The sequence below is a fragment of the Tenrec ecaudatus genome, chromosome 9 (genome assembly GCF_050624435.1).
Source record: "Tenrec ecaudatus isolate mTenEca1 chromosome 9, mTenEca1.hap1, whole genome shotgun sequence".
Taxonomy (NCBI): domain Eukaryota; kingdom Metazoa; phylum Chordata; class Mammalia; order Afrosoricida; family Tenrecidae; genus Tenrec; species Tenrec ecaudatus.
Genome location: NC_134538.1, coordinates 106,465,927 through 106,491,857, shown reverse-complemented (window position 1 = coordinate 106,491,857; position 25,931 = coordinate 106,465,927). Strand labels below are relative to the sequence as shown.

Here is a 25,931-nt window from a genome sequence, read left to right as displayed (position 1 = left end):
AGGATGACCGACGCCGTCGATTCTCCAACCAATCCGGACACGCGCGACGCATCCCGCTTTCTTATTGGGTAAACTAGACCCTAGCGTAGCGGATGTTGTCCTCCCTGCTAGGAGCCAAGCGAACAACATGGCGTCGAGTGGTGGGGAACTTGGGAGCTTATTCGATCATCATGTCCAGAAACCTGTGTGCGACTCGCGAGCCAAATATCGGGATGGGCGACGGCCTCGCGCGGTCAAGGTAAAGTGGATTTGTTTCCATTGGCCAGCCTGGTAGCGTTGTGCGCGCGTGCGTCCTCCTCCCCAGCTCCTGTGTAAGGAGCCTTGACAAGGCTGTGCCAGGTCCCCCCGTCATTGGAGTTGGCGGACAATAACCGAGAAGCAGGGATCGAAGCTCAGCTTCTGTCACCTCCTGAACGATCAGCTCCGTGCGAACACGGCTTTGTTTCCTTCCTGGTATGATCCGTGCCTACGACACGGATAAGCACTGGATATTGTTGAATCTCCCCGGAAACATGAGCCACTTTACCGTTCTAACGTCTGGAAAAGCTGTCTGAAGATGGCCTGAGGCGTGCTTTAGTTTGAAGGCCTACGGAGGATTGACAAAAAAATGGATTCTGTATGTGTTCCGGGGACTCTGCGGAACAAGGACGTAGTTGTTTGGAGGCTTATTGGTGAGCAGTGTTTAATGAATCTATTTCTTTTAGGTATATACAATCAATTTGGAGTCCCGCTATTTATTAATACAAGGAGTCCCTGCCGTGGGAGCCATGAGGGAGTTAGTAGAGCGATTTGCACTGTATGGCGCCATCGAGCAGTATAATGCTCTCGATGAGTACCCAGCTGAAGACTTCACCGAAGTTTATCTGATTAAGTTTCTGAATCTACAGAGTGCAAGGTAATTTTCAAGTTAAGCCAGGTCTCATTTCCCCGATTTCTGCTGCCATCACGGTTGCCTCAGTTTCCTTCATTGTACCTCAGGCCATTCAGCTGAGTCCTAACCTGATGAAAGGAATTGGGCAGTCTGGGTATATTAAACCCCAAACCATTGTGTTAAAGCCGACTCATATAGGACAGGAGGGAAGTTCCCCTATGCGTTCCTGAGACTGACTTTTGATGGAAATAGAGAGCCCCGTTTTTCTACTGTGGGGTGACTGGTAGTTTTGAACTGGCGAACTTGCAGTTAGCAGCCCAAAGTATAACCATTATGCCACCAGGGCTGGATATAGAAGCAGCTTTCCAAAAGTTCATGGAAATTTTTCATTATTTCAAAAAGTTTATTCCCATGAACTTTTTGAAGCCCCTTGGTGGCATATTGGTTACTCATTGGGCTTGATCCGCAGAGTCAGCAGTTCAAAACCACCAGCAGCTCCTTGGGAGAGATACAAGGGTTTCTGTTCCTGTAAACAGTTACAGGCTCGGGAACTAGCCTGCCCCATAGGGTCGCTGAGAGGCAGCATTGACTTGATGACATTGAGTTTTGTATGTGGATATGTTTGCTTAATCTATAGACACTATTGAGAGAGGGCAAACAGGCTCCAAGAGCATGTACCGCAATCCCAGGTCAGTAGGGTTAGCACCACCCCACAGCAGCACTGCTTCATTTCCAACCCTGAGGAATTGTGTGCACATGGCAAACGGTGGGCTTTGTGCTTGAGATCAGCCTCTTATATAACAGGTAGGCTTTCAGCCTGAAGAAACCCTGATTACTAAAACATGCACTCATGTCTTGTTTAGGACAGCCAAGAAAAAGATGGATGAGCAGAGTTTCTTTGGTGGGTTGCTTCACGTGTGCTATGCTCCAGAATTTGAGACCGTTGAAGAAACTAGAAACAAGTTACAAGATAGAAGGGCTTATATCACACGGGCGACTACAAATAAAGGTAAGGGAAGTCCACTGCTGTATGTCAGAAACTCAGCCTGCATGCTGCTGTGTGCTCCCCGTCTGCTGCTGGGAGACGGAGCCAGTAAACCATCGCAGTTATTCATGATGTTAGGTCACAGGGCCCACGGAGCACGTCATGTGAACTGGGCTGGAAAGAGAGCTGTTGGTTCATGGAAAACTTCCAACAGGATACGGGAAGGCTCTGAGTTTGGAATGATGAGTAGCTGTTAGTGAAAGGAGAGAGGAGATGGGAAGGTGACCCAGCATCGTGTTTAAAGGCGCAGGGGAATAAAGGGCACCTTGCATTTAAGGAATGGTCAGGAGTCCTGGGTAACCAAAGCCCCAGGGGTGCATTGAAACATGCGACTGGAAATGTGGATGAAAAGTGACTGAGAGGGCTGTGTGTCTGTTCTCGGGCTTTGGCTTGGTCTGAAGGCAATGGGGAGCAGTTATGTTTTGCAGAGTAGTAACCAACTGCTCCTCATCGTGGACAAGTTCCACTATTGACCAGTAACTAGCCAAAGGCCCCACTGCCTAAGTGCCTCTCTGGTGCTGCCGGCTGCACAGGCCAGGGAAGGTGTCTGTACAGGCCTTGAAAGCAGCCCAGCATCTTGAAAAACTAGCACAAATTAAACCGTATAATCCAAAAAACCCAAGCCACCCCCTGCCATCAAGCTGGGTCTCTATCAGAGCAGCCCTATCTAGGGTTCCTGAGACTATAAATCTTAATGGGAGCAGACAGCCTCATCTTTCTCCTGGGGTTTGAACCACTGACCTTGAGGTTAGCAGCCTAACACCTGACCCACAGAGCCAGTACACTCATCCCGGAAAAGAAGAGAAGACGACTGTAGACTTGGAACTGTTCTTGAAGTGAGCAGGAGTCACAATGAGGTTATGATTGGACCTGATACCAGGCTGCCCAGAAAAGGCGGCACTCTGTGTAATGATGTGAGGGGCCCTCCAGGATCTTCAGATACGTGGAAAGGCCCAGGTACCGAGAAGTGGCCTCACACGCTGCCTTCCGAGGGGTGAGGAATGGGGATGGCAGGGAAGAGGGAAAGCAAGACACCCTGGACAGATGGGGAGCAAGGACAGGGTGAAATGCCACTCTACGCCTTCGATCCTTTTGCATTTTTAGACCAAATGAATATATTGCTTGCTCGGGAAATGCACTTTTTATAGTAGCATTTGTTAACTTCAGATGAGAAATGTGTGTTTAAAAGTACTGACTGATGAAAATAATGAGCCACTTGCCTCCCTTTCCCTCCCTTTTAAGACAACTCCAGGACGAAGAAGAAACCGGCTACCGAGCAGAAAGACACATCCGATGGCAGGCGGGTCTTCCACTCCGAGACGCCCGGATTTGCTGCGGCTGCGGTGAACTCTGCCACCGGAACCTCAAATCCTCATCCGTGTGCCTTGCCTTCGTGCTATCTCGCCTGTAAATGTGGGCGCTCACCGGGGGAGCATGTGGACAGGGCATCCCACTTCTCCCGGGATGGCAGAAGCCCCGGCGAAACGGTGGGGCGTGGTAACCACAGCAGCTCATTACAGACCCCGGCAGCCTGCCTGGGTGCACAGAAGGCTCTTCCGCTCTCAGAGGCAATCGATAGGTTCATGCCCAGGGCAGCACAGCTGCAGGAACGGAAAAGAAGAAGGGAAGACGGCTGTCGGCTCGGCACTTCTGTGGAAGCGAGTCACAGTGAGGTTGTGATTGGACCTCAGCTACCAGGCATTCCGAAAGTTGATATGCACGATGACTCGCTGAATACAACGGCCAGTTTAATTAGGAATAAACTTAAAGAGGTAAGACTAGTTTTAAAAACTGTCTGGAGGTGCTGCAGTATTCCTGTTTCCCCCACGCACACAGTTTATGTATTTTTCTAAGTTCTCTGTTAAATGAACTGAATGTGGCCAATCAACCTGTTAGTGTCGACACCATTAATCCCTACTATAAACAATCAACACACATATTTTATGTCACGGTAGGCAGATGATGTTGAAGCAGCCATGTCGACCTAAGGCCCGATTTCTGTAGAGCACCCAGATGGCTCTAGGTTGAGCCGGAGCTAAGCCACTGGAGTACAGGAATGGATGGCAACTCTGCAGCTCCTACAAAGCGCGTGGACGCGCTCATGTGGTCTCTGTGAGGACAGCCATGGGAGGAGAGATTTTTAAAGACTGGGTGAGATTGTAAAGATGAAAACTAGATTGTCCTGAAAGACATATCAATTATATATGATAGATTGCATTTTTAATATATAATTTATATTAGGTGTAGGCTATTTTTTACATACATGTAAGTACAAATATCGAATAGATTATATATCTAATAATCTAATCTTAATAGACACTACTCATGTACACAAACGCTTGTGAAGGAAAGGTCCTATTTGAGTTAGCTCTTGAAGGAGCCGGACTGGCACTTGGGTTAGGCGGCAGCAGAGGCAGGTGGAGACTGCCCGCTCCCGCGAAGACACACAGGCTCAGAGCCTGTGAGGCCTGGGAGTCAGAATTGACGCCCGTGGGCCCTTTTGTGGGGCTGGTGAGGTGGGCCTTTGGAAACCATAAGCACTCGGGTCTTCTCAGTGAGCTCCCAGGTTAAGGTAGCAGTGCTTCCCACATAGTTGGATGTATGTTTTCGGGTACGTTTATGGGAGGAGGGAGCAACTACAGTAGTCCCACAGGAGCCCCAGCGGTGCTGGGATTAAGGTGCTTGGCTGCTAACCAGGAGCTTGGCAGTTTAACCCACCAGCCGCTCCACAAAAGCAGCTATTTCTTAACAGTCTGCTCCTGCAAGGGCTTTAACCTTGGACACCTGCAGGCATGTTGACTCTGTCCTGTAAGTCACTCTGGGTTAGAATCAGTTTTACAGGAACAGGGAAGACAGCTTCATTCTTATTGTTTGTTTTTTCAATCATTTTATTAGGGGCTGATAACAACTCTTTTCACAATCCTTACATACATCATTTGTGTCCAGCACATTCGTAAATATGTTACCATCATTCTCAAAACACCTGCTTTCTACTTGAGCCCTTGGTATCAGCTCATTTCCCCCCTTCGTCCCTGCTCCTCCCTCCCCCTTGATAATTTATAAATAATTATTATTTTAGCATATCTTACACCACCCGACGTCTCCCTCACCCAGTTCTCCGCTGTCCGTCCTCCAGGGAGGAGGTTATATGTAGACCTTGTCATCTGTTGCCCCTTTCTCCCTCACCCTCCCTTCATTCTTTTACATAAATATTTTACCTGACATTCATTCAAGATGAGGGGTTGCCTTACAATCATCACCGCTGAAGTTAGGCGGCGGTGTGGAGCTGTCACAGCCAGCATTTTCATGGGAAAAGTGGGAAGTCCAAATCCTAGCTACAGAAATGGCAGAACAAGTAAGAGAGAATCACTACATTTGGTTTACTTGTTTCTAGTCACTTCCTGTTGTAAACAAAGACTGCCTGGCTCTGCTTTGATCGATGGTCTTCTCTCTGATGTGTCTTGGCTTCGATTTTTCCCTAGGAAAAGGAAGCATTCGACTGTTTTCTTTAGGTTCTTCAGTTTTCACATGTCCCTCTCAAGTCTCCTTGTCTGCAAATATACCGAACATTAGCAGTGCTTCAAGCTCTAGAGCCAGGAAACCTGTACCCATAAAACCAGCTACATATGTTCCCTTTCCTCCCCCAGCTTTGTGCTTGTCAGACATGTTTCTCCCATGAAGCTTGCTGTATCCCTCCAGGGGACAATAGCAACCCCTGGAAGGTGCTGGGACGATCCAGAAGGGCTGCAAACACAGATGTCTACATTTTACCGTGTATTAGGGGCTGTCGTACAAAAGTCCCCGTCCCCCCCAGAAAAGTGGAGGGAGGTCACATTAGGTTTGGGGCCCTGAACTTGGGCACATTCTCTCAAGTATGCTGGCCGGATTGAGCTAGTGGAGATGTGTTCTACTTCCAACAGCTTAATTACTCTCAACAACAACTAAGTGTTGGGGGTTTTCTTTCTTTCAAACTAGGTAATTCTACCTGCGCCCAAACCTTTGGCGGACAGACTGGAAGATGTGAGTCGTACAAGTCATCCATTAAAACAAAGAAGAAGAATATAGACTACCAACAGCGAATTAATGTTTTCTAAAAGCATATTTATTTTTCAATTTTTAATGTGCCATTTTAATTCTCAAAGAGGTTTGACTGCTGGTATTTTTTGATGCACTTTTTTGGTAATTTCATTCATGCTGTTTATCTAATATATATGGCCCTCTTTTGAAATTATATCCCGTCATTCCTTATTTTCGTGTTAAATATCTTAATATTGTTATGTAACATTACCTCTGATATTACAGTAACTGCATGTCAACAAACTGAATCCCATGTAGGCTCTTGCAATATAAATAAAGTAGGTAGCCAGGGTCTCTGTGCTTTTCTTAATGATGTGGAAAATTCATCAACAGCTATAGTCAAGCGATCCATACTCAAAAATCAGAAGTGATATTTCTGAATGCCCGGGCTTCAAAATCGAGGCACTTCTGTAAAGTAAAAAAGTTAATAATGAACGATTAGAACAAAGCTGAAGTAGCACTTTCCATGCACTCAGGCAGGGCCAGTTCACTGACCCTCCGACCCGCTGGAGGGCCGGACTATAGTTTAAAAATACCGGCGGGCTGGATCAGTGTCCTTGGCGGGCAATACCTTTCATTTACCCTCATAAAGTGGGATCTAGAGCACGGAATCAAGCCCTGGTGGTGTGGATGGCGATGCTTTGTGCTGCCATCCACGTGGTTGGTCGCTTGAAACCACCAGCAGGTCCAAGGGAGAAACTGGGCTTTCTACTCCCATCAACACTTACAGTCTCAGAAACCCACAGGGAGTCATTGAGTCCGTATTGACTCGATGGCAGTGAAGGAGCAAGTTTCTGTCTTGATCAAGACTTCTAAGATTTTAAGATGCTCCACGTCACTGTAGACTCTTGATCAAACACCTGCGGTGAGGTCTGAGGTTCTAACGTTTCATAAGGTCCAAGGCAATGCTGGTGTCCCTGATGCTCTCTGAGTACACATTGAGGAGCAAGGCCCGAGGTCACTTGGCTACAGGTGACCCGTGGGAGCAGCTGCAGACGGCTGTCCCATCCTAAGTTGCTGGGATCCAGTCCACGGTTCTCTGCTGATCTTACCTTCAGTCGTAAGTCTGCCTTCCTCACAACACTTTCTGCCAAGTTTCCAGACAGGATTGAAATGTAGTTAGGGAATGAACTACAGTGGGATGTACTAGAGGAGGGAAGCTGAGCTACCTGCTGACGTCAGATCTCTGCAAAGTACAGTTGATCAGAGATATTTCATGAGTCTAATCAACCATTAGGCCAGCCCTTTCAGCTCAGAAAACGTCATCGCCACACATGAAAAACCTTCCTCGTGCAGATAAACAGGTGTATCTCCAATAGTCTCATTCACAGCATCTGGGCAGAGGGAGCGCTAAAGTGTTTTCTTGATGAAGGAAGGCCAAGGAACATCCGATGCATTTGAATCGTGCTGCTGCTGGCAAAGACAAGTGGGCGGCACAGGACAGACAGGTCTGTCCTGGAGGAAGTGCAGCCGGAACCCTCCTCTGAGGCAGGATGGGGGCACTTGGTCTCCGGTACCTTGGACATGCAAGGACAGGAAAGTGGTGGCCAAGAAAAAGTGGGACATCCTGGACAAGCAGGATTCCACAATGGCACAACAGGCGAACGAGGCATGGGTGCCGCCGTGTCTCCCGTCGCACGTCGGGCCCCTCTGCATTGGAACCAGCGCGTGACGCCCTGCACCAGCAACGGTCTTCGCTTCTGAGCAGCTCACAGTGGAGACCTGCCGGAGCCCCTTCACAGTAACTCTCTGGCTTTGGTTTTCAGTTTTCAAAGGGTGTAGATCTGAGCTGAGGATGTGTAAGAAATGACAATGGCTTGTGTCCATACTTCAGTGGAACAATTCAGACACAATCCAATGTACTCTGGCTCTAGAGACGATGGTTTACTTACAAAATCAGGACTCAGCAACAGCTTGTTGAATGCAGTCGCTAAGCCAGTTGCTTGTGTCTTCTTAGGGACACACATAGCAGGCTGAGTTCTAAACCTTCACGGTGGCCGGACTTCATCCATGCTGTAGAGCAGCGGCTCTCAATCTTCCTCATGCCGTGACCCTTCCATTCAGTGCCTCATGCTGTGGTGACCCCCCAACCGTAAAATTATTTTCATTGCTACTTCATCACTGTAATATTCCTAGTCCTATGAATTGGGTGACCCCTGTGAAAGGGTTGTTCGACTCTCAAAGGGGTTGCCACCCACAGGTTGAGGACAGCCGCCGGAGTGGGTTAAAACCTTACAGGATAAGTGGCCAGTAAGTATTATTTCCCTGACTCTTATGCTTAGATGGCTTTCCTCAAGTGACTCATGCAGTTGGCACTTGTAGCTGTACCTGTGCTGTCGGTAAGCATGGTCCAAACACTTCCAACAAAAGCGGGTCTCCTTTGACTGCTCTTTCAAAGTCTGTGAAAGATATCTTGCCATCGTTGTCGTAATCCTAGAGAGCAAGAGGATTTAAAAAAATGTAGTAGTTTTAAAAATTTTTGCACAGAAATTAGCTTTCTTTTTTTTTAAATTAGCTTCTAAATGAGAATATTTTGCCAAGAAAAGAGATCCCATTTTTGGAGGTACTGTTTGCATAAATCAAAAGGCTTTTTATTTGGGGAAGTCACCGACTTATTTTCCTATAGAAAAACCAGGGTTACCCTAAAAGTATAGCCCTGTCCCGAAGGATTCAGATTGTAGAAAACTCCTTTCCTACTTCTGTGCTTACAGTAAGTACAATAGGACAACAGTGGAACCTGTTCATCAGGTTCTCCTGTCGGAGTGCACGTACGAAGCACCGACCGCAAGGGCCAGCTCCAGCATCAGAGTTCAGGATGGGGTAGTTTTGAACAGCCTGGCAGCCCCTGCCGGCCATTACAGTTGGTTGGGTGGAGAGATGCAGAAGGGTGGCCTAACTTTTTCTGCGATTAAGTACAAGTTTAAGGACGGACACAGGCCTGTCTGGAGTGGGACACTCACGATAAGGACTGTGCGAGATCAAATAGAGTATGCAAGGCGGTGGTGGCAAACGACTAATGCCTTTATTTATATGGGTTCTCATGTAACTTCTGGGCATAGCATCAGGATTGCTGAGAGTCTGATATAAAGAAAAGTTTGAATTATTTCCAGGAAAAGATTCATTCCATAATACTTCCTCTCAAGCAGTAAGGGATGAATGGGTGCAGTGGGGGCCCTGGCAGCAGTGTGTGCGGTCCGTGGTAGTGGAAGGAGCCGAGGGAGCGCAGCCCTGGGCTCGGAGGCAGCCAGCCCCATTGCTGATCTCCAGGAGGGAGCTGGGTGTGTGGTACTCGACTCACAAGGATGCAACTTAGGGCGATGATTCAAACAAGGAGAGAAATAGGATACTGATAATAGAGACTAGACTTTCTTTAAGATGAACACTGTACCCCATTTCCCAGCATGAGCTTAGATACATTATCTGTGTTTTAGTTGTCTTTATCTGCAAATGGGGATAATTTGTCACTTCCAGGATTGTTTTGATGAGAAAATGAGTTCTTCCACTAAAGTTCTTCCACTTACAAGGCCTGGCATCTAATAAGCATTCTATCATAGTGATTTCCAGTATTTTACTTTAGTGAATGTTCTTGAAGTCACACAGATTAGCTAGCCTGTGACTTGGAACGGATTGAATCAGACGTCCCTGAAACAATGAGGTTTTACTGATAGAAAAATATTTTACAATTTTAAAATTACCGTCCATTTTGTGTGCTGAGCCATTCAGTCAGCCAGGCAGTCGGTACTTACCAAGCACCCGCCAGGAGCCAGGTACTGCTTTAGGCGCTGGATAAAGCTGAGAACAAAATCAATGAAACCCTTGCCTTTGTGCAGACCGCAATCCCCCCAAAGATCGTGTGAGGTGCGAGCTGCGGGGCGGCGGCCTTCTCACCATCTTCTTCATTGTGATCTCCACCAGCTCTTTTATTCCTTCTCCGCTCTCTTCCTCCGACAAGTGTTGGTGTAGACTGTGCTTCAACATGTCAAACACGACCTCTCGAGAGATGGAGCCGTCACCGTCCAGATAGTAAACTTCAAAACAGACTTTCCAAGGAACAAGAAAACAGCTTGAGACATTTATAAACAGTTACAATAACCTCGTCGTCTTCACTATTTCAACAAACCGTGAAGGGTAAAAACAGCCCACCTCGCATTAAATTATCGGCTTAATAGATTGCTTGATTTTATAGGAAAGCACCTTTTATTGTATCTCTATAAGATGAAATAACCCAGCGATGCAGAAATAAAAGCTTATAATAGTTGGATTTTGAAATAGAGGATTTAACATACCATATAGCTACTTATCACAAAGGAGATAGCATTTTTTTAAAACTTTGATCACACAATACCAAGAGGCAGAAATAAAGGGAAAGTGATGGTGGGGCAGGAGGAAGGTAAAAGGAAACAGGAAGGACCAAGGAAGCAAAGCAATGGATAGAGGTATAAACATAGCAGTGTATACATGTAAATACATTAATCCACAAAAATAGAGGTATTGGCCCATGCACACATTTATACAGCATTGCACTGAGGTAAGGGATGTACTTCAGGCCTCTTCTCATACTGTGTGTCAATACAAGAACACGTTCTAATCAATCGGCAGTCTGAGATGTTCACCATCGCGACACAATCGCGAAGACAAAACAGGTGCATAAGCAAATGCGGTAACGAAGGCGATGGTGCCCGGCTGTTAAAAGATATAGAGTCTGGGGTCTTAAAGGCTTGAAGTTACACATGAGGAGTCATAGGGACCGGGTCATAGGCATCAGCAGACACAACAAATAAATGAACAAAAACATTGTTGAGAACGAGGGAGGTTGGAGCAGAGATCCAAAGCCCACCTGTAGACAGTAAAACAATCCCCCCACAGAGGGCCCACAGGGAGGGGATGAGTCAACCAGGGTGCAGTAAAGCACTGATGAAACACAATATCCCTCTGGTTCCTTGAGGCTGCCTCACCCCCCACTACCATGACCCCAGTGCTGCCTCTCAATTCAGACTAGACCGGAGCATGTGCACAGGTATAGAAAAGAAATAGGGGCTCACAACACATGGAATCCAGAAACAGGGGTAGGAATAGTGATACCAGAAGGGTAGGGGGAAGTAGGGGAGAGGAAGGGATAAAGGGAACCGATCGCAATGATCAGCACATAACCATGCACCCTTCTCAAGGGGGAAGAACAACAGAAACCATTGGGGAAGGGAGGCAGCGGTCGGCGAAATATAAAAAGAATAACAATGTACAATCTGTCAAGGGGTCACGAGTGGGGGGTGGGAGAGGAGCTGATGCCAAGGGCTCAATAAAAAGTAAATGTCTAGAAAAGAATGAAGGCAACGTATGTACAAATGCACCGAATGCAACGATGTATGGATTATGATAAGAGTTGTAAGAGTTGTCAATAAAATGATCTTTTAATTAAAAAAAACTTTAAAAAACCCAACTTTGATCACACACGTGTATATATGCTTGTGTGTATATATACACACAACTGGTATTATGATTCTCTTTTTAAAAAGAGTACAAAAATATATATGTATATGTATATATATACCATATTAAATGAAGGGGGAAGTGCAGAGTGGAGACCCAAGGCCCAAGTGTCGGCCAATGGAGATCCCCTCTTAGAGAGGTTTAGGAGAGGAGATGGGTCAGTCAGGGTGCAAGGTAGTACCGACGAAGAGCACAGCTTTCCCCCAGATCCTGGATGCTTCCTCCCCCCAACTACCATGATCCGAATTCTACCTTGCAGGGCTGGATAGGGCAGAGGCTGTACACTGGTACATATGAGGGCTGGAGGCACAGGGAATCCAGGGTGGATGATACCTTCAGGACCAAGGGTGTGAGGGGCGATGCTGGGAGAGTGGAGGGTGAGTGGGTTGGAAGGGGGGAACTGATTACAAGGATCCACATGTGACCTCTTCCCTGGGAGAGGGACAGCAGAGAAGGGGGGGAAGGGAGACTCCGGATAGGACAAGATATGACAAAATAACGATGTATAAATTACCAAGGGCACATGAGGGAGGCGGGAAAGGGGAAGGAGGGGAAAAAAAAAGAGGACCTGATGCAAAGGGCTTAAGTGGAGAGCAAATGCTTTGAGAATGATTGGGGCAGGGAATGTATGGATGTGCTTTATACAATTGATGTATGTATATGTATGGATAGTGATAAGAGTTGTATGAGTCCCTAATAAAATGTAAAAAAAGAAAAGAGGAGAAAAAAATGATTAGGGCAAAGACTGTACAGATGTGCTTTATACAACTGATGTATGTATATGTATGAACTGTGATAAGAGTTGTATGAGCCCCAATAAATTGTTAAATAATAAAAAAAAGAGTACAAAGAAGTGTACGTTCCGCAATATCATTGATAAGAACATTTCTCAAAACACAGTAAAACCTCTGAAAGGCAGAACCTGTGTAAGATGGAAACCCATCAGGGGAAAAAACCCTCAGATAATTTCTACTAAACCGAGCAATAGAAAAGTGGCAAGACTACATCCTGGCAAAGGCAGGACACTTGTGAGCCTGGAAAAGCACCAGCACGTGAGTTCTGCCTCTCAGAGGTCTCAGTGGACTTAAGAAGGCGCCCTCCTTGCCAGAGGCTGCTCCTCTGTCTAACCTAAAGTTATCAAACTCCTCCCTCTGGACGCCACTTCCATCTCACTATGCAACCTCTGCTGAGCGCACATCCTCCTCCAACTGAGGTCGCCCTCAGGCCTGGCAGATGGCAGCGAAGCGCTCTTGTGGAGCCTGTGGCCTAGTGAAGTGGTTTGCCAAAGGCAGCAGGACCAGGAGTATAACTCACACTAGGTGTGTCTGTCCACTGACGTTCTCCAATCTAGAACATGGGAATTTGCAACACAAGCCTACTAGAAATATCCTTAATATATTTTAAATGTTTATGAAACATGTTCAGAATGGGAATGGAGGAAAAGTGTTCTTGGTAGCGTAATGCTATTAAACCAAGTCTACTGTTTTCATGGTCACAATCACTCTCATCTGGCATTGGGATGACCACAAAGGATGATTAACATCCATGGACCTAGCTTTTAATTCTCAGAGTTTTTAAAAATAAAAACACTGCACCACACTTCGTGGAAATGATAGATGGTATTTCCTAAAAAAATTACCACCAAAGGAAAGAAAAGCCCAAACAAGGAAACATAAATTCACATATCAGCAAAAATGATTTTGAAAAATGTCCCTATTAATGTGCATTAATTCAGAGATCTTAATTGTCAATGTTCCAAATCCAAGTAAAAGATGAGTTAAAATTTGCCTTATAGGTACACAGAATTATTAAACTTTCTTAAGTAATTTGACACCTTAAGGCAATTTGTTCCCTTGAAAACTACTATTCACTTCCCAGGACCTGCCACTTGAAATTCCTATTCACTTCCCAGGACCTGCCACTTGAAATTCCTATTCACTTCCCAGAACCTGCCACTTGAAATTCCTATTTACTTCCCAGAACCTGACACTTGCAGTACAAAAAATACAAATTCACATCACACTGCTATGAGGCCAGAGCCATTCCCAGGGAAAACTGTCAGTGAGGCGATTTTTGTCTTTGGAATTTGCAACCTTCCCTTTCTATAGGAGGCTCCATTTATAATTTGTTCTTTGGGATTCCATTGTCCCTCAACTTTTTAGTTTCTTTTCCCCTTCCTTCTTCCTGCTGATCAAAACCAACTCTAACACTAGAATACTGATGCCTGATGGTTATATGCATTTTCCCTCCTGTGTCAATCCCTCACATTTTCTTTGATGAAAGACAAGGAATGACCCCCATGTGGCATATCTATAATTGCCCATCCTGTAACCTCATTGGGTAGAAAGGCCCATTTCCTGAAGCACTGGGAGCAGCCTCAGAAACCTCCGCCATTTGGCACAGCCCCTAACACCTGGCTGTTGCTCTGAGGCTGGGCCTAAACCAGAGACCCATGCAGGTCCCGTGTGGCATTACAAAACCAGTGGAGAGAATGCTTGGGGAGCCTGGGCCACCCACTCCATCTGCTTTAGGCCATCAGAACCATCCTGGTGTCCCTATAGAGGAGATTGCTCTCATAGTTCATCTTTAAGCATTCAGTAAATACAAAATTGACAACGTATCATTCCCAAGCCAGTGGTCACACATAGGGCTCTTACATTTTAGCTTTTCTTCAAAAGTCCCCCGCAGAAACACTGACAACCCTTTAACCCACTCGTTGGCGTTGATGCGGTTATCACAGTCTTTGTCAAATGCAAAGAACACTGAAACAAAGAGGAACGGTGTGTGTAACTCAGAGTCCTTTCTAGAATTCAGAATTGTGTGGAGAGAAGAACTTTGATCTCAAAATGAAAAGGGAAAAGGCTTTGGTAATCTTTCTTCAAAGAACCAAAATGATGGAAAGGAATGTGTTTCCTCCCGGGTTCTGCAGTCATTCTCCTCCTTTCAGAAGCATGACTTTCCTCTGGAGTCTGTCATACATTACTGTGAGCCAAGAAAGCCATCAGAGGAGCGGATCAATGCGATAACTATGCTCCAAAAGGAGTAGCAAATATTACACCATTTGTGTGACACCTAAGTTAAAATCATTTTTAAAATGACCAAATCTAAGAATGTATTTTCTCATAAATATTAAGTTGAAATATCTGCTATTTCATGGGTGATGGAGATGTCATTTTGCTTGAGATCATGGCTCTCACAACTGTATACTTAATAATGAAGTCATTTAAAAATTGACATGTCTGTGACAGGTGGATTCAGAAATTAATTGAAAGCTGAGTTTATCTTTGAAGAAAAACACTGCTAGCTTATTTAGTTAATTATTGGATATCTTTTTCAAGTTGTACAAAGGGGCTTCATAGAATTTTTGAAAAATGGTACTTCTAGATCATGGAATTTTCCCATGAATGTTTTGAAGCCCTTTCATAAAGCTATGCTATATAAAATTGAGTGGGCTTGTATTAAGACCCACCCTCACAATCAAACCCACTACTGTTTTATATTGGCAGTCCTACGCGAACTACACCCTCCTAAATTTGGCATTGACTTTCTGTTCCGTAGGGTTTAGTGGGAAACCCACCGGGGCAGCTCTACTCTGTCCTACTTGGTCGCCAGGAGTCGGAATCCACTCGATGGCAGTGAGAACGAGGGAGTTTGGCATTGAAAGAGTCAAGTCGATAGTGAAACCTGAGCGTGCGAGCGCACGTGGTGTTTGCCAAATCGCCCCTGAACCCATTTCAGCCTTCAGTTCTTACCCCGGTCCAAGAGCACGTCATCAGTCATTCCAAACACGTTGTGCAGGATCCCTCGAAAGGCACCATGGTCTAGCCCGTTCTTATCAAGTCTTTGACCATTTCTTTTCACCAAGCTGTTAAAAAGTCTTAGGAGACACTCAATCTCACTTTTTTGGACTGCAAAATGAAAAGACGGTAAATTCAACTGAGTAAGCGTTTCCTCAGCCCAATCAAATCTCATTTGTTCCTATGTGGTAACAAAAAGCATGGCGTGACCCCTGAGCCTGACCGAGTGCTGGCGACGCGGAGCTGCAGGATCGCTTCGAGATGGCAGAGGTGGAAGAAACCCTGAAGCGACTGCAGAGCCAGAAGGGTGTACAGGGGATCATCGTGGTGAACACGGAAGGCATTCCCATCAAAAGCACCATGGACAATCCCAGCACCGCACAGTACGCAAACCTCATGCACAACTTCATCTTGAAGGCCAGGAGCACTGTGCGAGAAATCGACCCCCAGAATGACCTCACCTTTCTTCGAATTCATTCCAAGAAAAATGAAATTATGGTTGCACCAGATAAAGACTATTTCCTGATTGTGGTTCAGAATCTAACCGAATAAGCTACTCGGCTCCTTATGTTCGTTCTTAACTTAATCCCCCGCCCCCAAGCGTTAATCATGCCAATCCACTACGAATGGAATCACACACTCGAACCAATCCAGTGACCAAGGGAGAGCTGCTGCCTCACCCACCCCACCTGTGGAGGGAACCCTGCCCCACCTGTGGCTGCAGAGGAGGTCCCGCTGCTGGGCCTTCTCCTTCCATGAGACACCCCCCCCTCCTCATGGCACCTGGGGGTCGGAGCAAGAGCTGTGAGGAGCCCCCACCTGCTTCCTCCTGACCTTCAGTTCACATGTCCCTTGGAAAAGTCTGTTTTTCTTTACCTAAAAATAAACTAAATGCTTGTTAAAAAAAAAAAAGCATGGCGTGGCTCTCAGTGGATCTCCACTCCGCGGGTGCCACTCACTAGTCCCTCAATACTGATCGGCTGTGTGCTTTAAATAGCCCCACCGCCCTGGTGGAGGGAAATCTGAATAGGAAGGAGGCGCTGGGAGGGACATGTTCACGCTGGGCCTTCAAGGATGCACGGTGGTGGTTTAAAAAGTGGAAGAAAAAAAGAGGAAAAATATCAGAATATGAAGTAAAGAGGTGGGATTCCGATGCTGCTGAACATGTTTTGGGGAGCAAAACAATATTGAGTCAGGGAGAGCAAAGAACAAGGTTGAAGAGAATGGATGACCGTGGCCTTATATTCCTGGTCAAAGATTCACATTTGTTATTGGAGCAGGACTTCTCACGAGGTCACCTTTGGTCACCATTTGAATGAACTGCAACCACTGTTCACCATCCATGTGTATTAAGTATGCAGATTCCAGGCCTAATTCTTTTTTATCGAGGTAGCTCCTATCTCATATCTAACGATCATCAAGGTTTGAGAAATCATGGTAGCTGAAATGACCTCGAGATGCTAGCAGTGAACTAATCTTTTAAAATTTTAAATTCCAGAACAATCTTAGAGTTACAGAAGTGATGCCGATAGTACACAGAATTCCCATGTTAATATATTACACACATGGTACATTTATGAAAAAGAAAATGAACATTGATACATTTCTAATAACCAAACCATACTTCATTCAGATATTGCCATTTTTTCCCATTAATGTCTTTTTGGTTCCAGAATCCAGTCCAGAATTGCCTATCTGTGATACTTTCAGTTACCCTAAGTTTGTAATGACTAGGGATGTTTTGAGAGTGCTGCTTACATGTCTTGTAGAATGTTCCTCCATTTACATTTGTGTTTTTTCCCTCTGAATTCCTCTGTGGTACTGTGAATACCATAGATATACATTTTTTAACACATTCTATAAAGTATCCTTACAACTAGACCAATAGGTAACATGATAAATGGAGAAAAGACTGAAGTTGTTAAAGAATCTGTTGATCCACGCATGATCCTATGCTCATGAAGTGGCAGCCAAGAGATTAAAAGACCAGTCACATTAGATCTGCTGTACAAGACTTTTTCAGAGTATTAAAAAGGGTGTTACTTTTTGAGTCAGGTATGCCTGACTCAAGTTGATATTTTCAATTGCCTTATACACATGTGAAAGTTGGACACTGACAAAGGAAGACTGAAGAATTGATTCATTTGAATTGTGTTGGAGAAGACTATTGAAAAATACTCTTGCGGTCGCAATGGGCGGGGCTTCGGAGGTCTGCTTGGAGGCACCTTGGACCCGGGGCAGTATTATAGAACACGGCTATCTGTGAACTCTAACGTTGACCTCATTTAAAGAAACTCACAGACCATCAAAGGACAAAAACATGAATCAGTTTGTATCGTGGCATTCAAATCATAACACTCTGGGAGAGCATCAAGTATCAAGTTTTTGAAGACCATGGTGTCCCCTCTTTACGCATTCAAGATTTGAGTTTGAATAATCTCATCACGACCCAGATCCTCCTCCGAAGCTTCAAGTTTCATCTGCATTGACCCTCTCCATTGAGCCCTGCTGCAAAAGTGAAAACCTAAAGGGACCAGAGCCCACGAGTGCAGTTCCTTATGTACCTCTCATTTGCTTTCAATTTCCTTGGCCTTTGGGTCATACTGCTTTTGTTCTTAGTCTAGAGTCAAAGAACAGTGCTTCCCACCCCCCATCCCCCCAAAAGAGAAAATACTCTTGCTATTCCATGATGCTCACCTTCCTGACAGGATTGCTGAAGACAAAGTGGGTGAATAAGCAAATGTGGTGAAGAAAGATGATGGGGCCTGGCTATCAAAAGATAGTCTAGGGTCCGAAAGGCTTGAAGATAAACAAGTGGCCATCTAGTTGTAAAACAAAGCCCACATGGAAGCACATCAGCCTGTGTGATCACGAGGTCTTGATAGGATCAGATATCAGGCATCAAAGAGCCAAAAATCTTATTGTGAATGAAGGGGTGTGGAGTGTGGACCCACGACCCATCTGTAGGCAGCTGGACATCCCTTTAGGGAAGTGTCACTGGGAGGAGACAAGCCAGTTAGGGTGCAGGGTAGCAACGATGAAACATACAACTTTCCTCTAGTTCTTTAATGCTTCCCCCACCCACCATTATGATCCCAGTTCTACCTTATAAATCTGGCTAGACCTGAGAATGTACACTGGTACAGGTAAGAGCTGGAAACACAGGGAATCCAGGACAGATAAACCCCTCAGGGCCAATAATGAGAGTAGCAGTAGCAGGAGGGTAAAGGGAAGGTGGGGGACAAACAAGGAACTTATTACAATGATCTACATATAACCCCCTCCCCGGGCAACAGACAACAAAAAAGTGGGTGAAGGGAGACATCAGACAGTGTAAGACGTGGCAAAATAATAATTTATAAGTTATCAAGGGTTCATGAGGGAGGGGGAGCAGGGAGTGGGAAAAATGAGCTGATGCCAGGGGCTTAAGTGGAGAGCAAATGTTTTGAGAATGATGAGGGCAATGAATGTACAAATGTGCTTTACACAATTGATGTATGGATTGTGATAAGTTGTATGAGCCCTCAATAAAATAAAAGTCTTGCAAAATAAGGACAAACTGATCTATCTTGGAAGAAGTACTCCCAGAATACTCCTTAAGAGGCAGGATGGCAAGACTTCATCTCACATACGCTGAACTTGTCAGGAGAAAACAGCCCCTGGAGAGGGCACCATGCTTGGCAACACAGAGGGGCAGTGAAAAAGAGGAAGGACACACGGGGTCAGGCATAGCCACGATTGTGAGGATGACACAGCATTTCATTGTTTATAGGGCTGTGACTGGCCAGAACCAAATGTATGGCACCTAACATCATGGGTGACATCGCAACATACCTGATCACTTGGCTGGGTAGTCTCAGATTTTTCCACTAATTTTTCCCCTTTCAGTGTATTCTGTGAAGTGAGGCATCAGTTCAGCCCACAAACTACTCCCTTGGACGGCTACTTATGTCACTGGGAATTCTTCTATAAAGAAGGCATGGTCCTCTCTTCTCTAATTATTCATCAGTAGAATCTCATGGCCACTTATTTAATTAAAAGATCATTTTATTGGGGGCTATTACAGCTCTTAAAACAATCCATACATCAATAGTACCAAGCATATTTGTACATGTTGCCATTATTTTCTGATCAGATCCTTTTTCCCTCCTTCCCCCACAGGCCACTTATGTTATATTGTAGTCAGCATAGTAGATTGTCGGGAGCCATGAGGCCCGGCCATTGTCTTGATCTTTATTGCCTGAGCTCTGTAACTTTCCACAGGAACTGTTTTTTCTGCGGTCATTGTTCTCAGGGAAACACCTGCGGCTTGCTTCCCTTTCCCTGGCCTATATAAGCTGTAGCCTCTTACTCAATAAACGAGACTTGATCAGACTGCTGTCTCGTCTCCATTTCTCGTGCCTCTTGTCCTTATTCCCACTGCCCACTCCAGGGTCCGCGCTGAAGTTCCCGCTGGTCTGGACAGTAGATGCTCTTTAATTGTCCCGCGTTTGGCTCTGGGAACCGTCAGGCTGACTTGTGGCTTTGACACACACGGGGCTTTTTGCACACTTGCTTTCTGGCTTTACAAGGTGTTCGCAGCTCCTCTGTTTGGTTCCGATTCAGCTCTCCAAGGAGGCTGATGCTACCAGAGAGTGGTATTTAGGTAAACCAACATGTGGGAGCTACTTACTACTTGTCGGCTCTCGGGAGAACAGGAAATATCATGCATTCCAACCCATTTTTACACAGATATTAGCCCTCCTCGTCTCAGGAAAACTGAACGACAAACACTATTCTAGTGACTGGCCTCAGAGGTGGCAGTGGGGTGTCCGGAGAGATGGTGAAAAACACTCAGGAAGAGGGGCTTGCAGATTCACAAAGGTCAATCGTACTAGATATAATGTATTCATTCTTTATTTCCTCTATCGAGTAGATCAAATAAAAGATGTTCACAATGTATCGGAGGCTTCAACAGTTTTCTGACATTCTTATAGACAAGAGAAAAATGTAGACTGGAAAATTAAGATAGCTTGTCCAACCAACACTTTTATTCAAGAGGTACTGCCTAACATCCATCCATCTATCTATCTATCTATCTATCTATCTATCTATCTATCTATCTATCTATCTATCTATCTATTCATTCAATAGCTAGAAGTGTTTAGTGCTATGACAGGCTCTCAGTAAGTCTGTTAAATAAAATGATTAACATAATTAGCACCAACTTGCAAATTGGAGTGCTTGTCAAATTTAGAAAACATCATGTTGGAGAGGTTAAGGAATATCCTGGATCAGGCAGGATCCACAATTACTTCTAGACATCAAAATGATCAGTTGAATTAAAGAATGTGAAATTAGAAGTTTTAAAATTCTGCACTTAGCTAAAAAAAAAAATCAATCTATGTAAATATGAAACCAGTTTTTTAAATGGTACAATGAGAGACTGGGTTGATTCCTGGCTCAGTACCCATCATGCTGGGGCGGATTTGAGGCTGACAGATCTTGTTCCCTTGGAAAAAATCCCAAACTTCAGCAAGTCTAAAAATACATGTAGTCAAAAACTTTCTTCTGTGGGGAGTTTTTAATTAAATCTAAGCTGGTACCCAGGAATCTTCATTTTCAACATAAACATGTAGATCAGCAGTTCTCAACCTCTGGGTCGCGACCCCTTGGGGGAGGGGTGTCAAATGACCCTTTCACAGGGGTAGCCAGATTCCTAACAGTAGCAAAATGACAGTGAAGTAGCAATGAAAATAATGTTAGGGTTGGGGTGAAAACATGAAGGACTGTATTAAAGGGTTGCAGCCTTAGGAAGGTTGAGAGCCACTGATGTAGATTCTGAAGGTGGGGTTGCTCTTATTCTTTGCATGAGACACACGTGCCCAAAGCAAAAGCAAAGTGCCAAACTCTCTTGCCATCGTCTATTCTGGGTGGGCTTCTAAGGGTGCAATTCTTCAGGGGAGCAGAAAGCCTAATCTTACTCCCTTGGAGTGGCTGGTGGCTCCCCACAGCTGACCTTGTACCTCACACACTACACACAAGCAGGGGCCTCACGAGTACGAAGGTCAGTGATCCCCAACGTGCGATGCATACTGCAGAGGCTGCACTCACAGCCCGCAAACTCAGCAATCTTCAAGAGAATCCCAGGTAAGCTTGCTTAAAACAACTCATTTGATTCTAACCTGCCTTTCTGGGTGGGGGGTGGGGAGCGGGGCTGGAGACACACAGTACAAGTTCCTTCTCATGGGACACAGACCTGCCATGCTCTCCAATCTCTGCCCATCCCTAATATTCCAGGAAAACCAAATAGCAAGCTCCTAAAACCTACCTTGTTACCTTTAGTTTCCAGTGCGTGTGCCCAAACCATCTCAGACACTGCACGCCAAGCCCTGCCCTGGCAATATGTTTTGACCTGACCATCCTCCCCCTCCCCTGAGGCATGTGCTCCTTTCCCAGTTGGTTTTACCCCCCTGGAATACTTACCTGCTTTCCGTACTAGGTTACTGCACCCTTAGCAGCCACTACCAGTCAGTCAGTGGAGGCTGTGTGACGCTAGTACGAACCAGGTTTCAGCAGATTCCAACCTAAGACACACTGGAACTAAAGGTCTGGCAATTTGCTTCCAAAATTTGGACACTTTACGGACCACAAGTCAGGTCCACAGTTGGTCACAGGGATACTGAAGGGCAGGCAGCGTCCTGGCTCACTGGGCGTGGGTCCATCGCCACAGGAAGAGGCAGCGACACTCAAAAGAACGGGGTTAGATGTATTACGGTAACTACAACAGCGTTGTCCACTAGAACTGAGACAGAAATGCTTTATTTCAGCTGTCCCATTTAGTAGCACCTAAAATGTGGCTAGAGTGACAAGTAATGGAATTTTATGTTCTATTTAATCTTAAATAGCCCTATCTGGCTAGTGGTTACCATAACGGGACGATGCTGTTTTAGAAAGCACACAGAATCAGTGGTATACTAGCTCTAGAATAAATTCTAAAACAGGTAAGTGGTTTTACAGGTAGCTGTTTAAGCATTCAGAACCGAACTCCTGATAATAACAAGTGCCAAATGCTTTAGAACATAGAGAAAAGCTGCCACTCATACCTCTGTCAACTATAAATAACTGCTTTGTAGAAGAGGGTAAGTGTCAGATACTCACATGTTGAGAAACTGGCTTTCAAACCACTTAGGAAATTGAACACATTCAAGGGTATCGAAAAGGAAGCCTGCTGGCATAGTGGGTTCCAAGTTGGGCTGCTAGCTGCTGGGTCAGCAGTTCGAAACCACCAGCTGTTCTGTGAGACCAGGATGAGGGCTTCTGCTCCTGTAAAGTTCTAGTCTAGGAAACCCACAGGCTTAGTTCTACTCTGTCCTAAAAGTTCACCATGTTTTGGAGTTGACTGATGGCAGGAAAATGAAAAACAAACCCTCAATGCCACTGAGTTGATGTCAACTCAGTCACCCTATAGGACAGAGTAGGTCTGCTCTTGTGAGATTCCAAGACTGACTTTTTATGGGCATAGAAAGCCCTGAGGAGGATAATCAGGTATTGCAGAAAGTAATTTATTAGGATGGGAAAATGAGTAAGACTTTAAAATTTAAAAGTATGCGAAGTTCACCTGAATGTTATAAAAGCCAAGCTGTTAAAAAAGCAGCAAGTTGAAGGCAGGATGGGTGCATAAAGCAAATGTCAAGAAAGCTGATGGTGCCCAGCTATCAGAAGATATAGTGTCTGGGGTCTTAAAGATAAACAAGCGGCCATCTAGCCCAGAAGCAACAAAGCCCACTGGAAGAAGAACACCAGCCTGTGTGATCATGAGGTGTTGATGGGATCAGGTATCTGGCATCTAAGACCCAGAATAAAACAAAGTGAATTGTAGACAATTGGACATGCCCTCACCAGAGGGGTCACAGGGAAGAATGAGTCAGTCATGGTACAGTAGAGCACCAACGAAACACACAACTTTCCTTCCTCTGGTTCTTTGGTGCTTCCTTCACCCCACTATCATGACCTCAGTTCTACCTTACAAATCGGATCGGGGCAGAACATGCACACTGCTACAGATGGCAGCCCGCAACACAGGGAATCCAGGATAGATAAACCCCTTAGGGCTAACAAGGAGAGTAGATACCAGAATTAGGGGAGGGTGGGAGGAAAAAGAGGAAATCTATCACAAGGATCAAACTAGAATCCCCTCCCAGGGGAGCGAATAACGGAAAAGTGGGTGAGGGGAGACAAAGGACGATGTAAAAATATGGAAAAAATAAATCTATAACTTATCAAGGATTTGTGAGGGAGGGGGAAGAAATGGGTAGCTGATTATCAGGGGCTCAAGTGTGAAGGGAATGCTTTGAAAATGATGGCAGTGTATGTGCAAATGTGCTTGACACATTAGATTGTGATAATAGATCTAAGAGCCCCCAATAAAAGTATTTTTTTTAAAAGTCACTCTCAGGGCAGTTCTGCCTTGTCCTATAGGGTCGCTATGAGCCAGCATTGAGTGGATGGCGGTGAGCTGGCCCTGCACGTCAGAGAGACCGGACGCTATGGGCAGTCACACACACTGAAACCCAAAATTCAAGAGAGCTAATAAAATAAACCCTGCAATTTACCACTGGGGGGAAAATGCGGCAAATTGATTTAGGACTGACTAAATCTGTAAAGACCATTCGGAATGACACAATTTAAAATATATATTGGAAAATAGACCCCTGAAATGTTGATAGATAGTTTAAAATCTAACTGGAATGAGAACCATCCTCCTGCTCCCCAAGGTTGCACATGGAAAAATTATAGTGCTCTCAAAGGAGGCTAACGACTGAGTTAAAATTCCCTCTTTCATGAACATCCTCCCTAACAACTGTCGGATTATACATGGTCATGTCTGAGAAACAAAATTCTCGTGGTAACTTTGAAAGACTTGTGAAATGTCATTAGCTTTAAGAGTAAACTTTAAACACTCAAACATGTGCGCAGTACCATGCTGCCTTCAACCCCCCAGGCACGGTAGGCATAAATACCAACCCCTGAAGTACGGCAATCCTTTGTCCGTATGGGTTGTGTGTGGAAATATCCTGGGGGCCAAAAAACTCAGGGTCAAAGCAGGCCTATATAATTCAAAGATTATTTTATTAAACTTTAATTCATAACACATAAATCAATTATTGTTTGACTATTATAATCTTTTAGCATTTAAGATATCCTGATAATACTCAACTTGTCTTCCCATCTACCCAAGTTGGAGTGGGGCTTCAAAAAGTTCAGGCAGGCTGATGATTACAAGTTTTCCGTGCAAGTGTAGGTGTAACTCTTCACCTATTTTAAAATGGTCAAAATGTAAATAAAATGAAACGATCCACATGTTCCCTAGGAGGCAGAGACTGTTTTAGGACCGCAACACTCTTACGATGTCTATGTTCTACCATGTTCTGAGTCACATTTGACTCAGGCAGTGGTCAGCAAGTGCTGTTGGTCTGCTTAGTACTTACAACTCTTGACAGTTTTACTTATGGATTCCACCAGCTTCTTCAGAGCCTTCTGGTCCATGTCAAGTATGACTCCAACACAGTGCAGGACTTCCCAGGCGGCCCAGCTCTGAGCCTGAGCATGCTGGGTTGCCACTGATTCTAGAGCTCCTGAGTCCCTACCTGGCACAGAATGTTCTCAAGCAGCCTCCCAGCAACCAGAGAAGGTTCTCAACCACTGAAAAAACACACAATCGTTGCTACCACCTAGAACAAATGGAACAATTTCACTCGTCATTATAATCTGAAAAATATAGCAATTCCAACACTTAATTTCCTTTTTCCAACACTTAATTTCTTCTTGGGGTTAAACTCTTTTCCACTGTCTCTCACGGCTGCTATGAGCTAGAATGAACTCAACAGCAATGAGTTTGGTGTTTCTAAAATGACTGGCAAAGTTAAGCAAGAAACCGTGAGTACTGGTGGGGCTGGAGGAAGTAGCGCATGTTATTAACTCGCCTGTGATCACTTTGGAATAGCTCGCAGGGAAACAGTATGGCTTTACTGGACGATTGTCCATATGCAATCTGAGGAACAAGGTGTTTTCCAGAGTGTCTCACTGACTCACATTCTCCTCCAGTCTAATAGCTGGTTGCTTCTCACTGCCGAGTCGATTCTCAACCCAAAGGACAACGTACAACTGTCCCGTGTGGGTTTCCCACAAGGCTTCATGGGAGCAGAGAGCCTCGTCTTTTTCCAGAGGGTGACAGGTGAATGGAACTGTTGACCTTGCAATTGGCAGCTCAACTATCACCAGGAGTCCTTGGTAGCTCCAACTTAGATACAATGATTATCACATACAGGATCAGTAGGCAAGCCTTCGCGCTCATGTATATAGGGAAACTCTCCCACAAATAACTGGCTAAATGTCACTTTGAGCTTTTTCATGAAAACAATTTTGAGAAACTTTCTTTTGGGTACAAATGTCTTCCAAATTAGTTACTCAAGAAGATCAGAGATGATCTTTTCTTAGGAAATAGAAGATATATGAAGTTCTGCATAAAAACTTAAGCACCCTACTAAGACACGTGCTAAAGAACTATGCTATTTTACTGCCAAAACTTGCACCACGACTTGGGTACTACTCAACACTTCGCAGTAGTGTACCACCTTTGTAATTTTAATCATGACCCCAAAGAGAGTTGATG

At 45.0% G+C, this 25,931-nt stretch overlaps 2 protein-coding genes and 1 pseudogene across 2 annotated transcripts; 2 read left to right on the top strand and 1 right to left on the bottom strand.

The window, feature by feature from the left end:
- The first annotated feature begins 100 nt into the window (after positions 1–100).
- Positions 101–6,287, top strand: RBM48 (RNA binding motif protein 48). The gene is made up of 5 exons (XM_075558416.1): positions 101–238; positions 705–895; positions 1,735–1,880; positions 3,159–3,688; positions 5,892–6,287. Exons 1-5 carry the CDS (start codon positions 128–130, stop codon positions 5,979–5,981), a joined length of 1,068 nt encoding a protein of 355 aa, XP_075414531.1. The 5' UTR covers positions 101–127; the 3' UTR covers positions 5,982–6,287.
- Positions 6,288–8,294: 2,007 nt separating this feature from the next.
- Positions 8,295–15,452, bottom strand: LOC142456075 (calaxin-like). Its single transcript, XM_075557352.1, has 4 exons — positions 15,233–15,452; positions 14,138–14,242; positions 9,882–10,033; positions 8,295–8,426 (listed from the first exon to the last, which is right to left on the bottom strand). Exons 1-4 carry the CDS (start codon positions 15,450–15,452, stop codon positions 8,295–8,297), a joined length of 609 nt encoding a protein of 202 aa, XP_075413467.1.
- Positions 15,453–15,505: 53 nt separating this feature from the next.
- On the top strand, positions 15,506–16,189 carry LOC142457066 (dynein light chain roadblock-type 1 pseudogene; annotated as a pseudogene).
- Positions 16,190–25,931: the final 9,742 nt, after the last annotated feature.

Bases quoted from the DNA above. Each gene is read 5' to 3' on its own strand.
- RBM48 (XM_075558416.1), top strand. From the start codon at position 128: ATGGCGTCGAGTGGTGGGGAACTTGGGAGCTTATTCGATCATCATGTC. The intron at 896-1,734 runs GTAATTTTCAAG...TGTCTTGTTTAG, and splicing joins CTGAATCTACAGAGTGCAAG to GACAGCCAAGAAAAAGATGG. The intron at 3,689-5,891 runs GTAAGACTAGTT...CTTTCAAACTAG, and splicing joins TTAGGAATAAACTTAAAGAG to GTAATTCTACCTGCGCCCAA.
- LOC142456075 (XM_075557352.1), bottom strand. From the start codon at position 15,452: ATGAGATTTGATTGGGCTGAGGAAACGCTTACTCAGTTGAATTTACCG. The intron at 14,243-15,232 runs GTAAGAACTGAA...TCTTTGTTTCAG, and splicing joins TGACGTGCTCTTGGACCGGG to TGTTCTTTGCATTTGACAAA. The intron at 10,034-14,137 runs GTAAGAGCCCTA...TTCCTTGGAAAG, and splicing joins TTTTGAAGAAAAGCTAAAAT to TCTGTTTTGAAGTTTACTAT.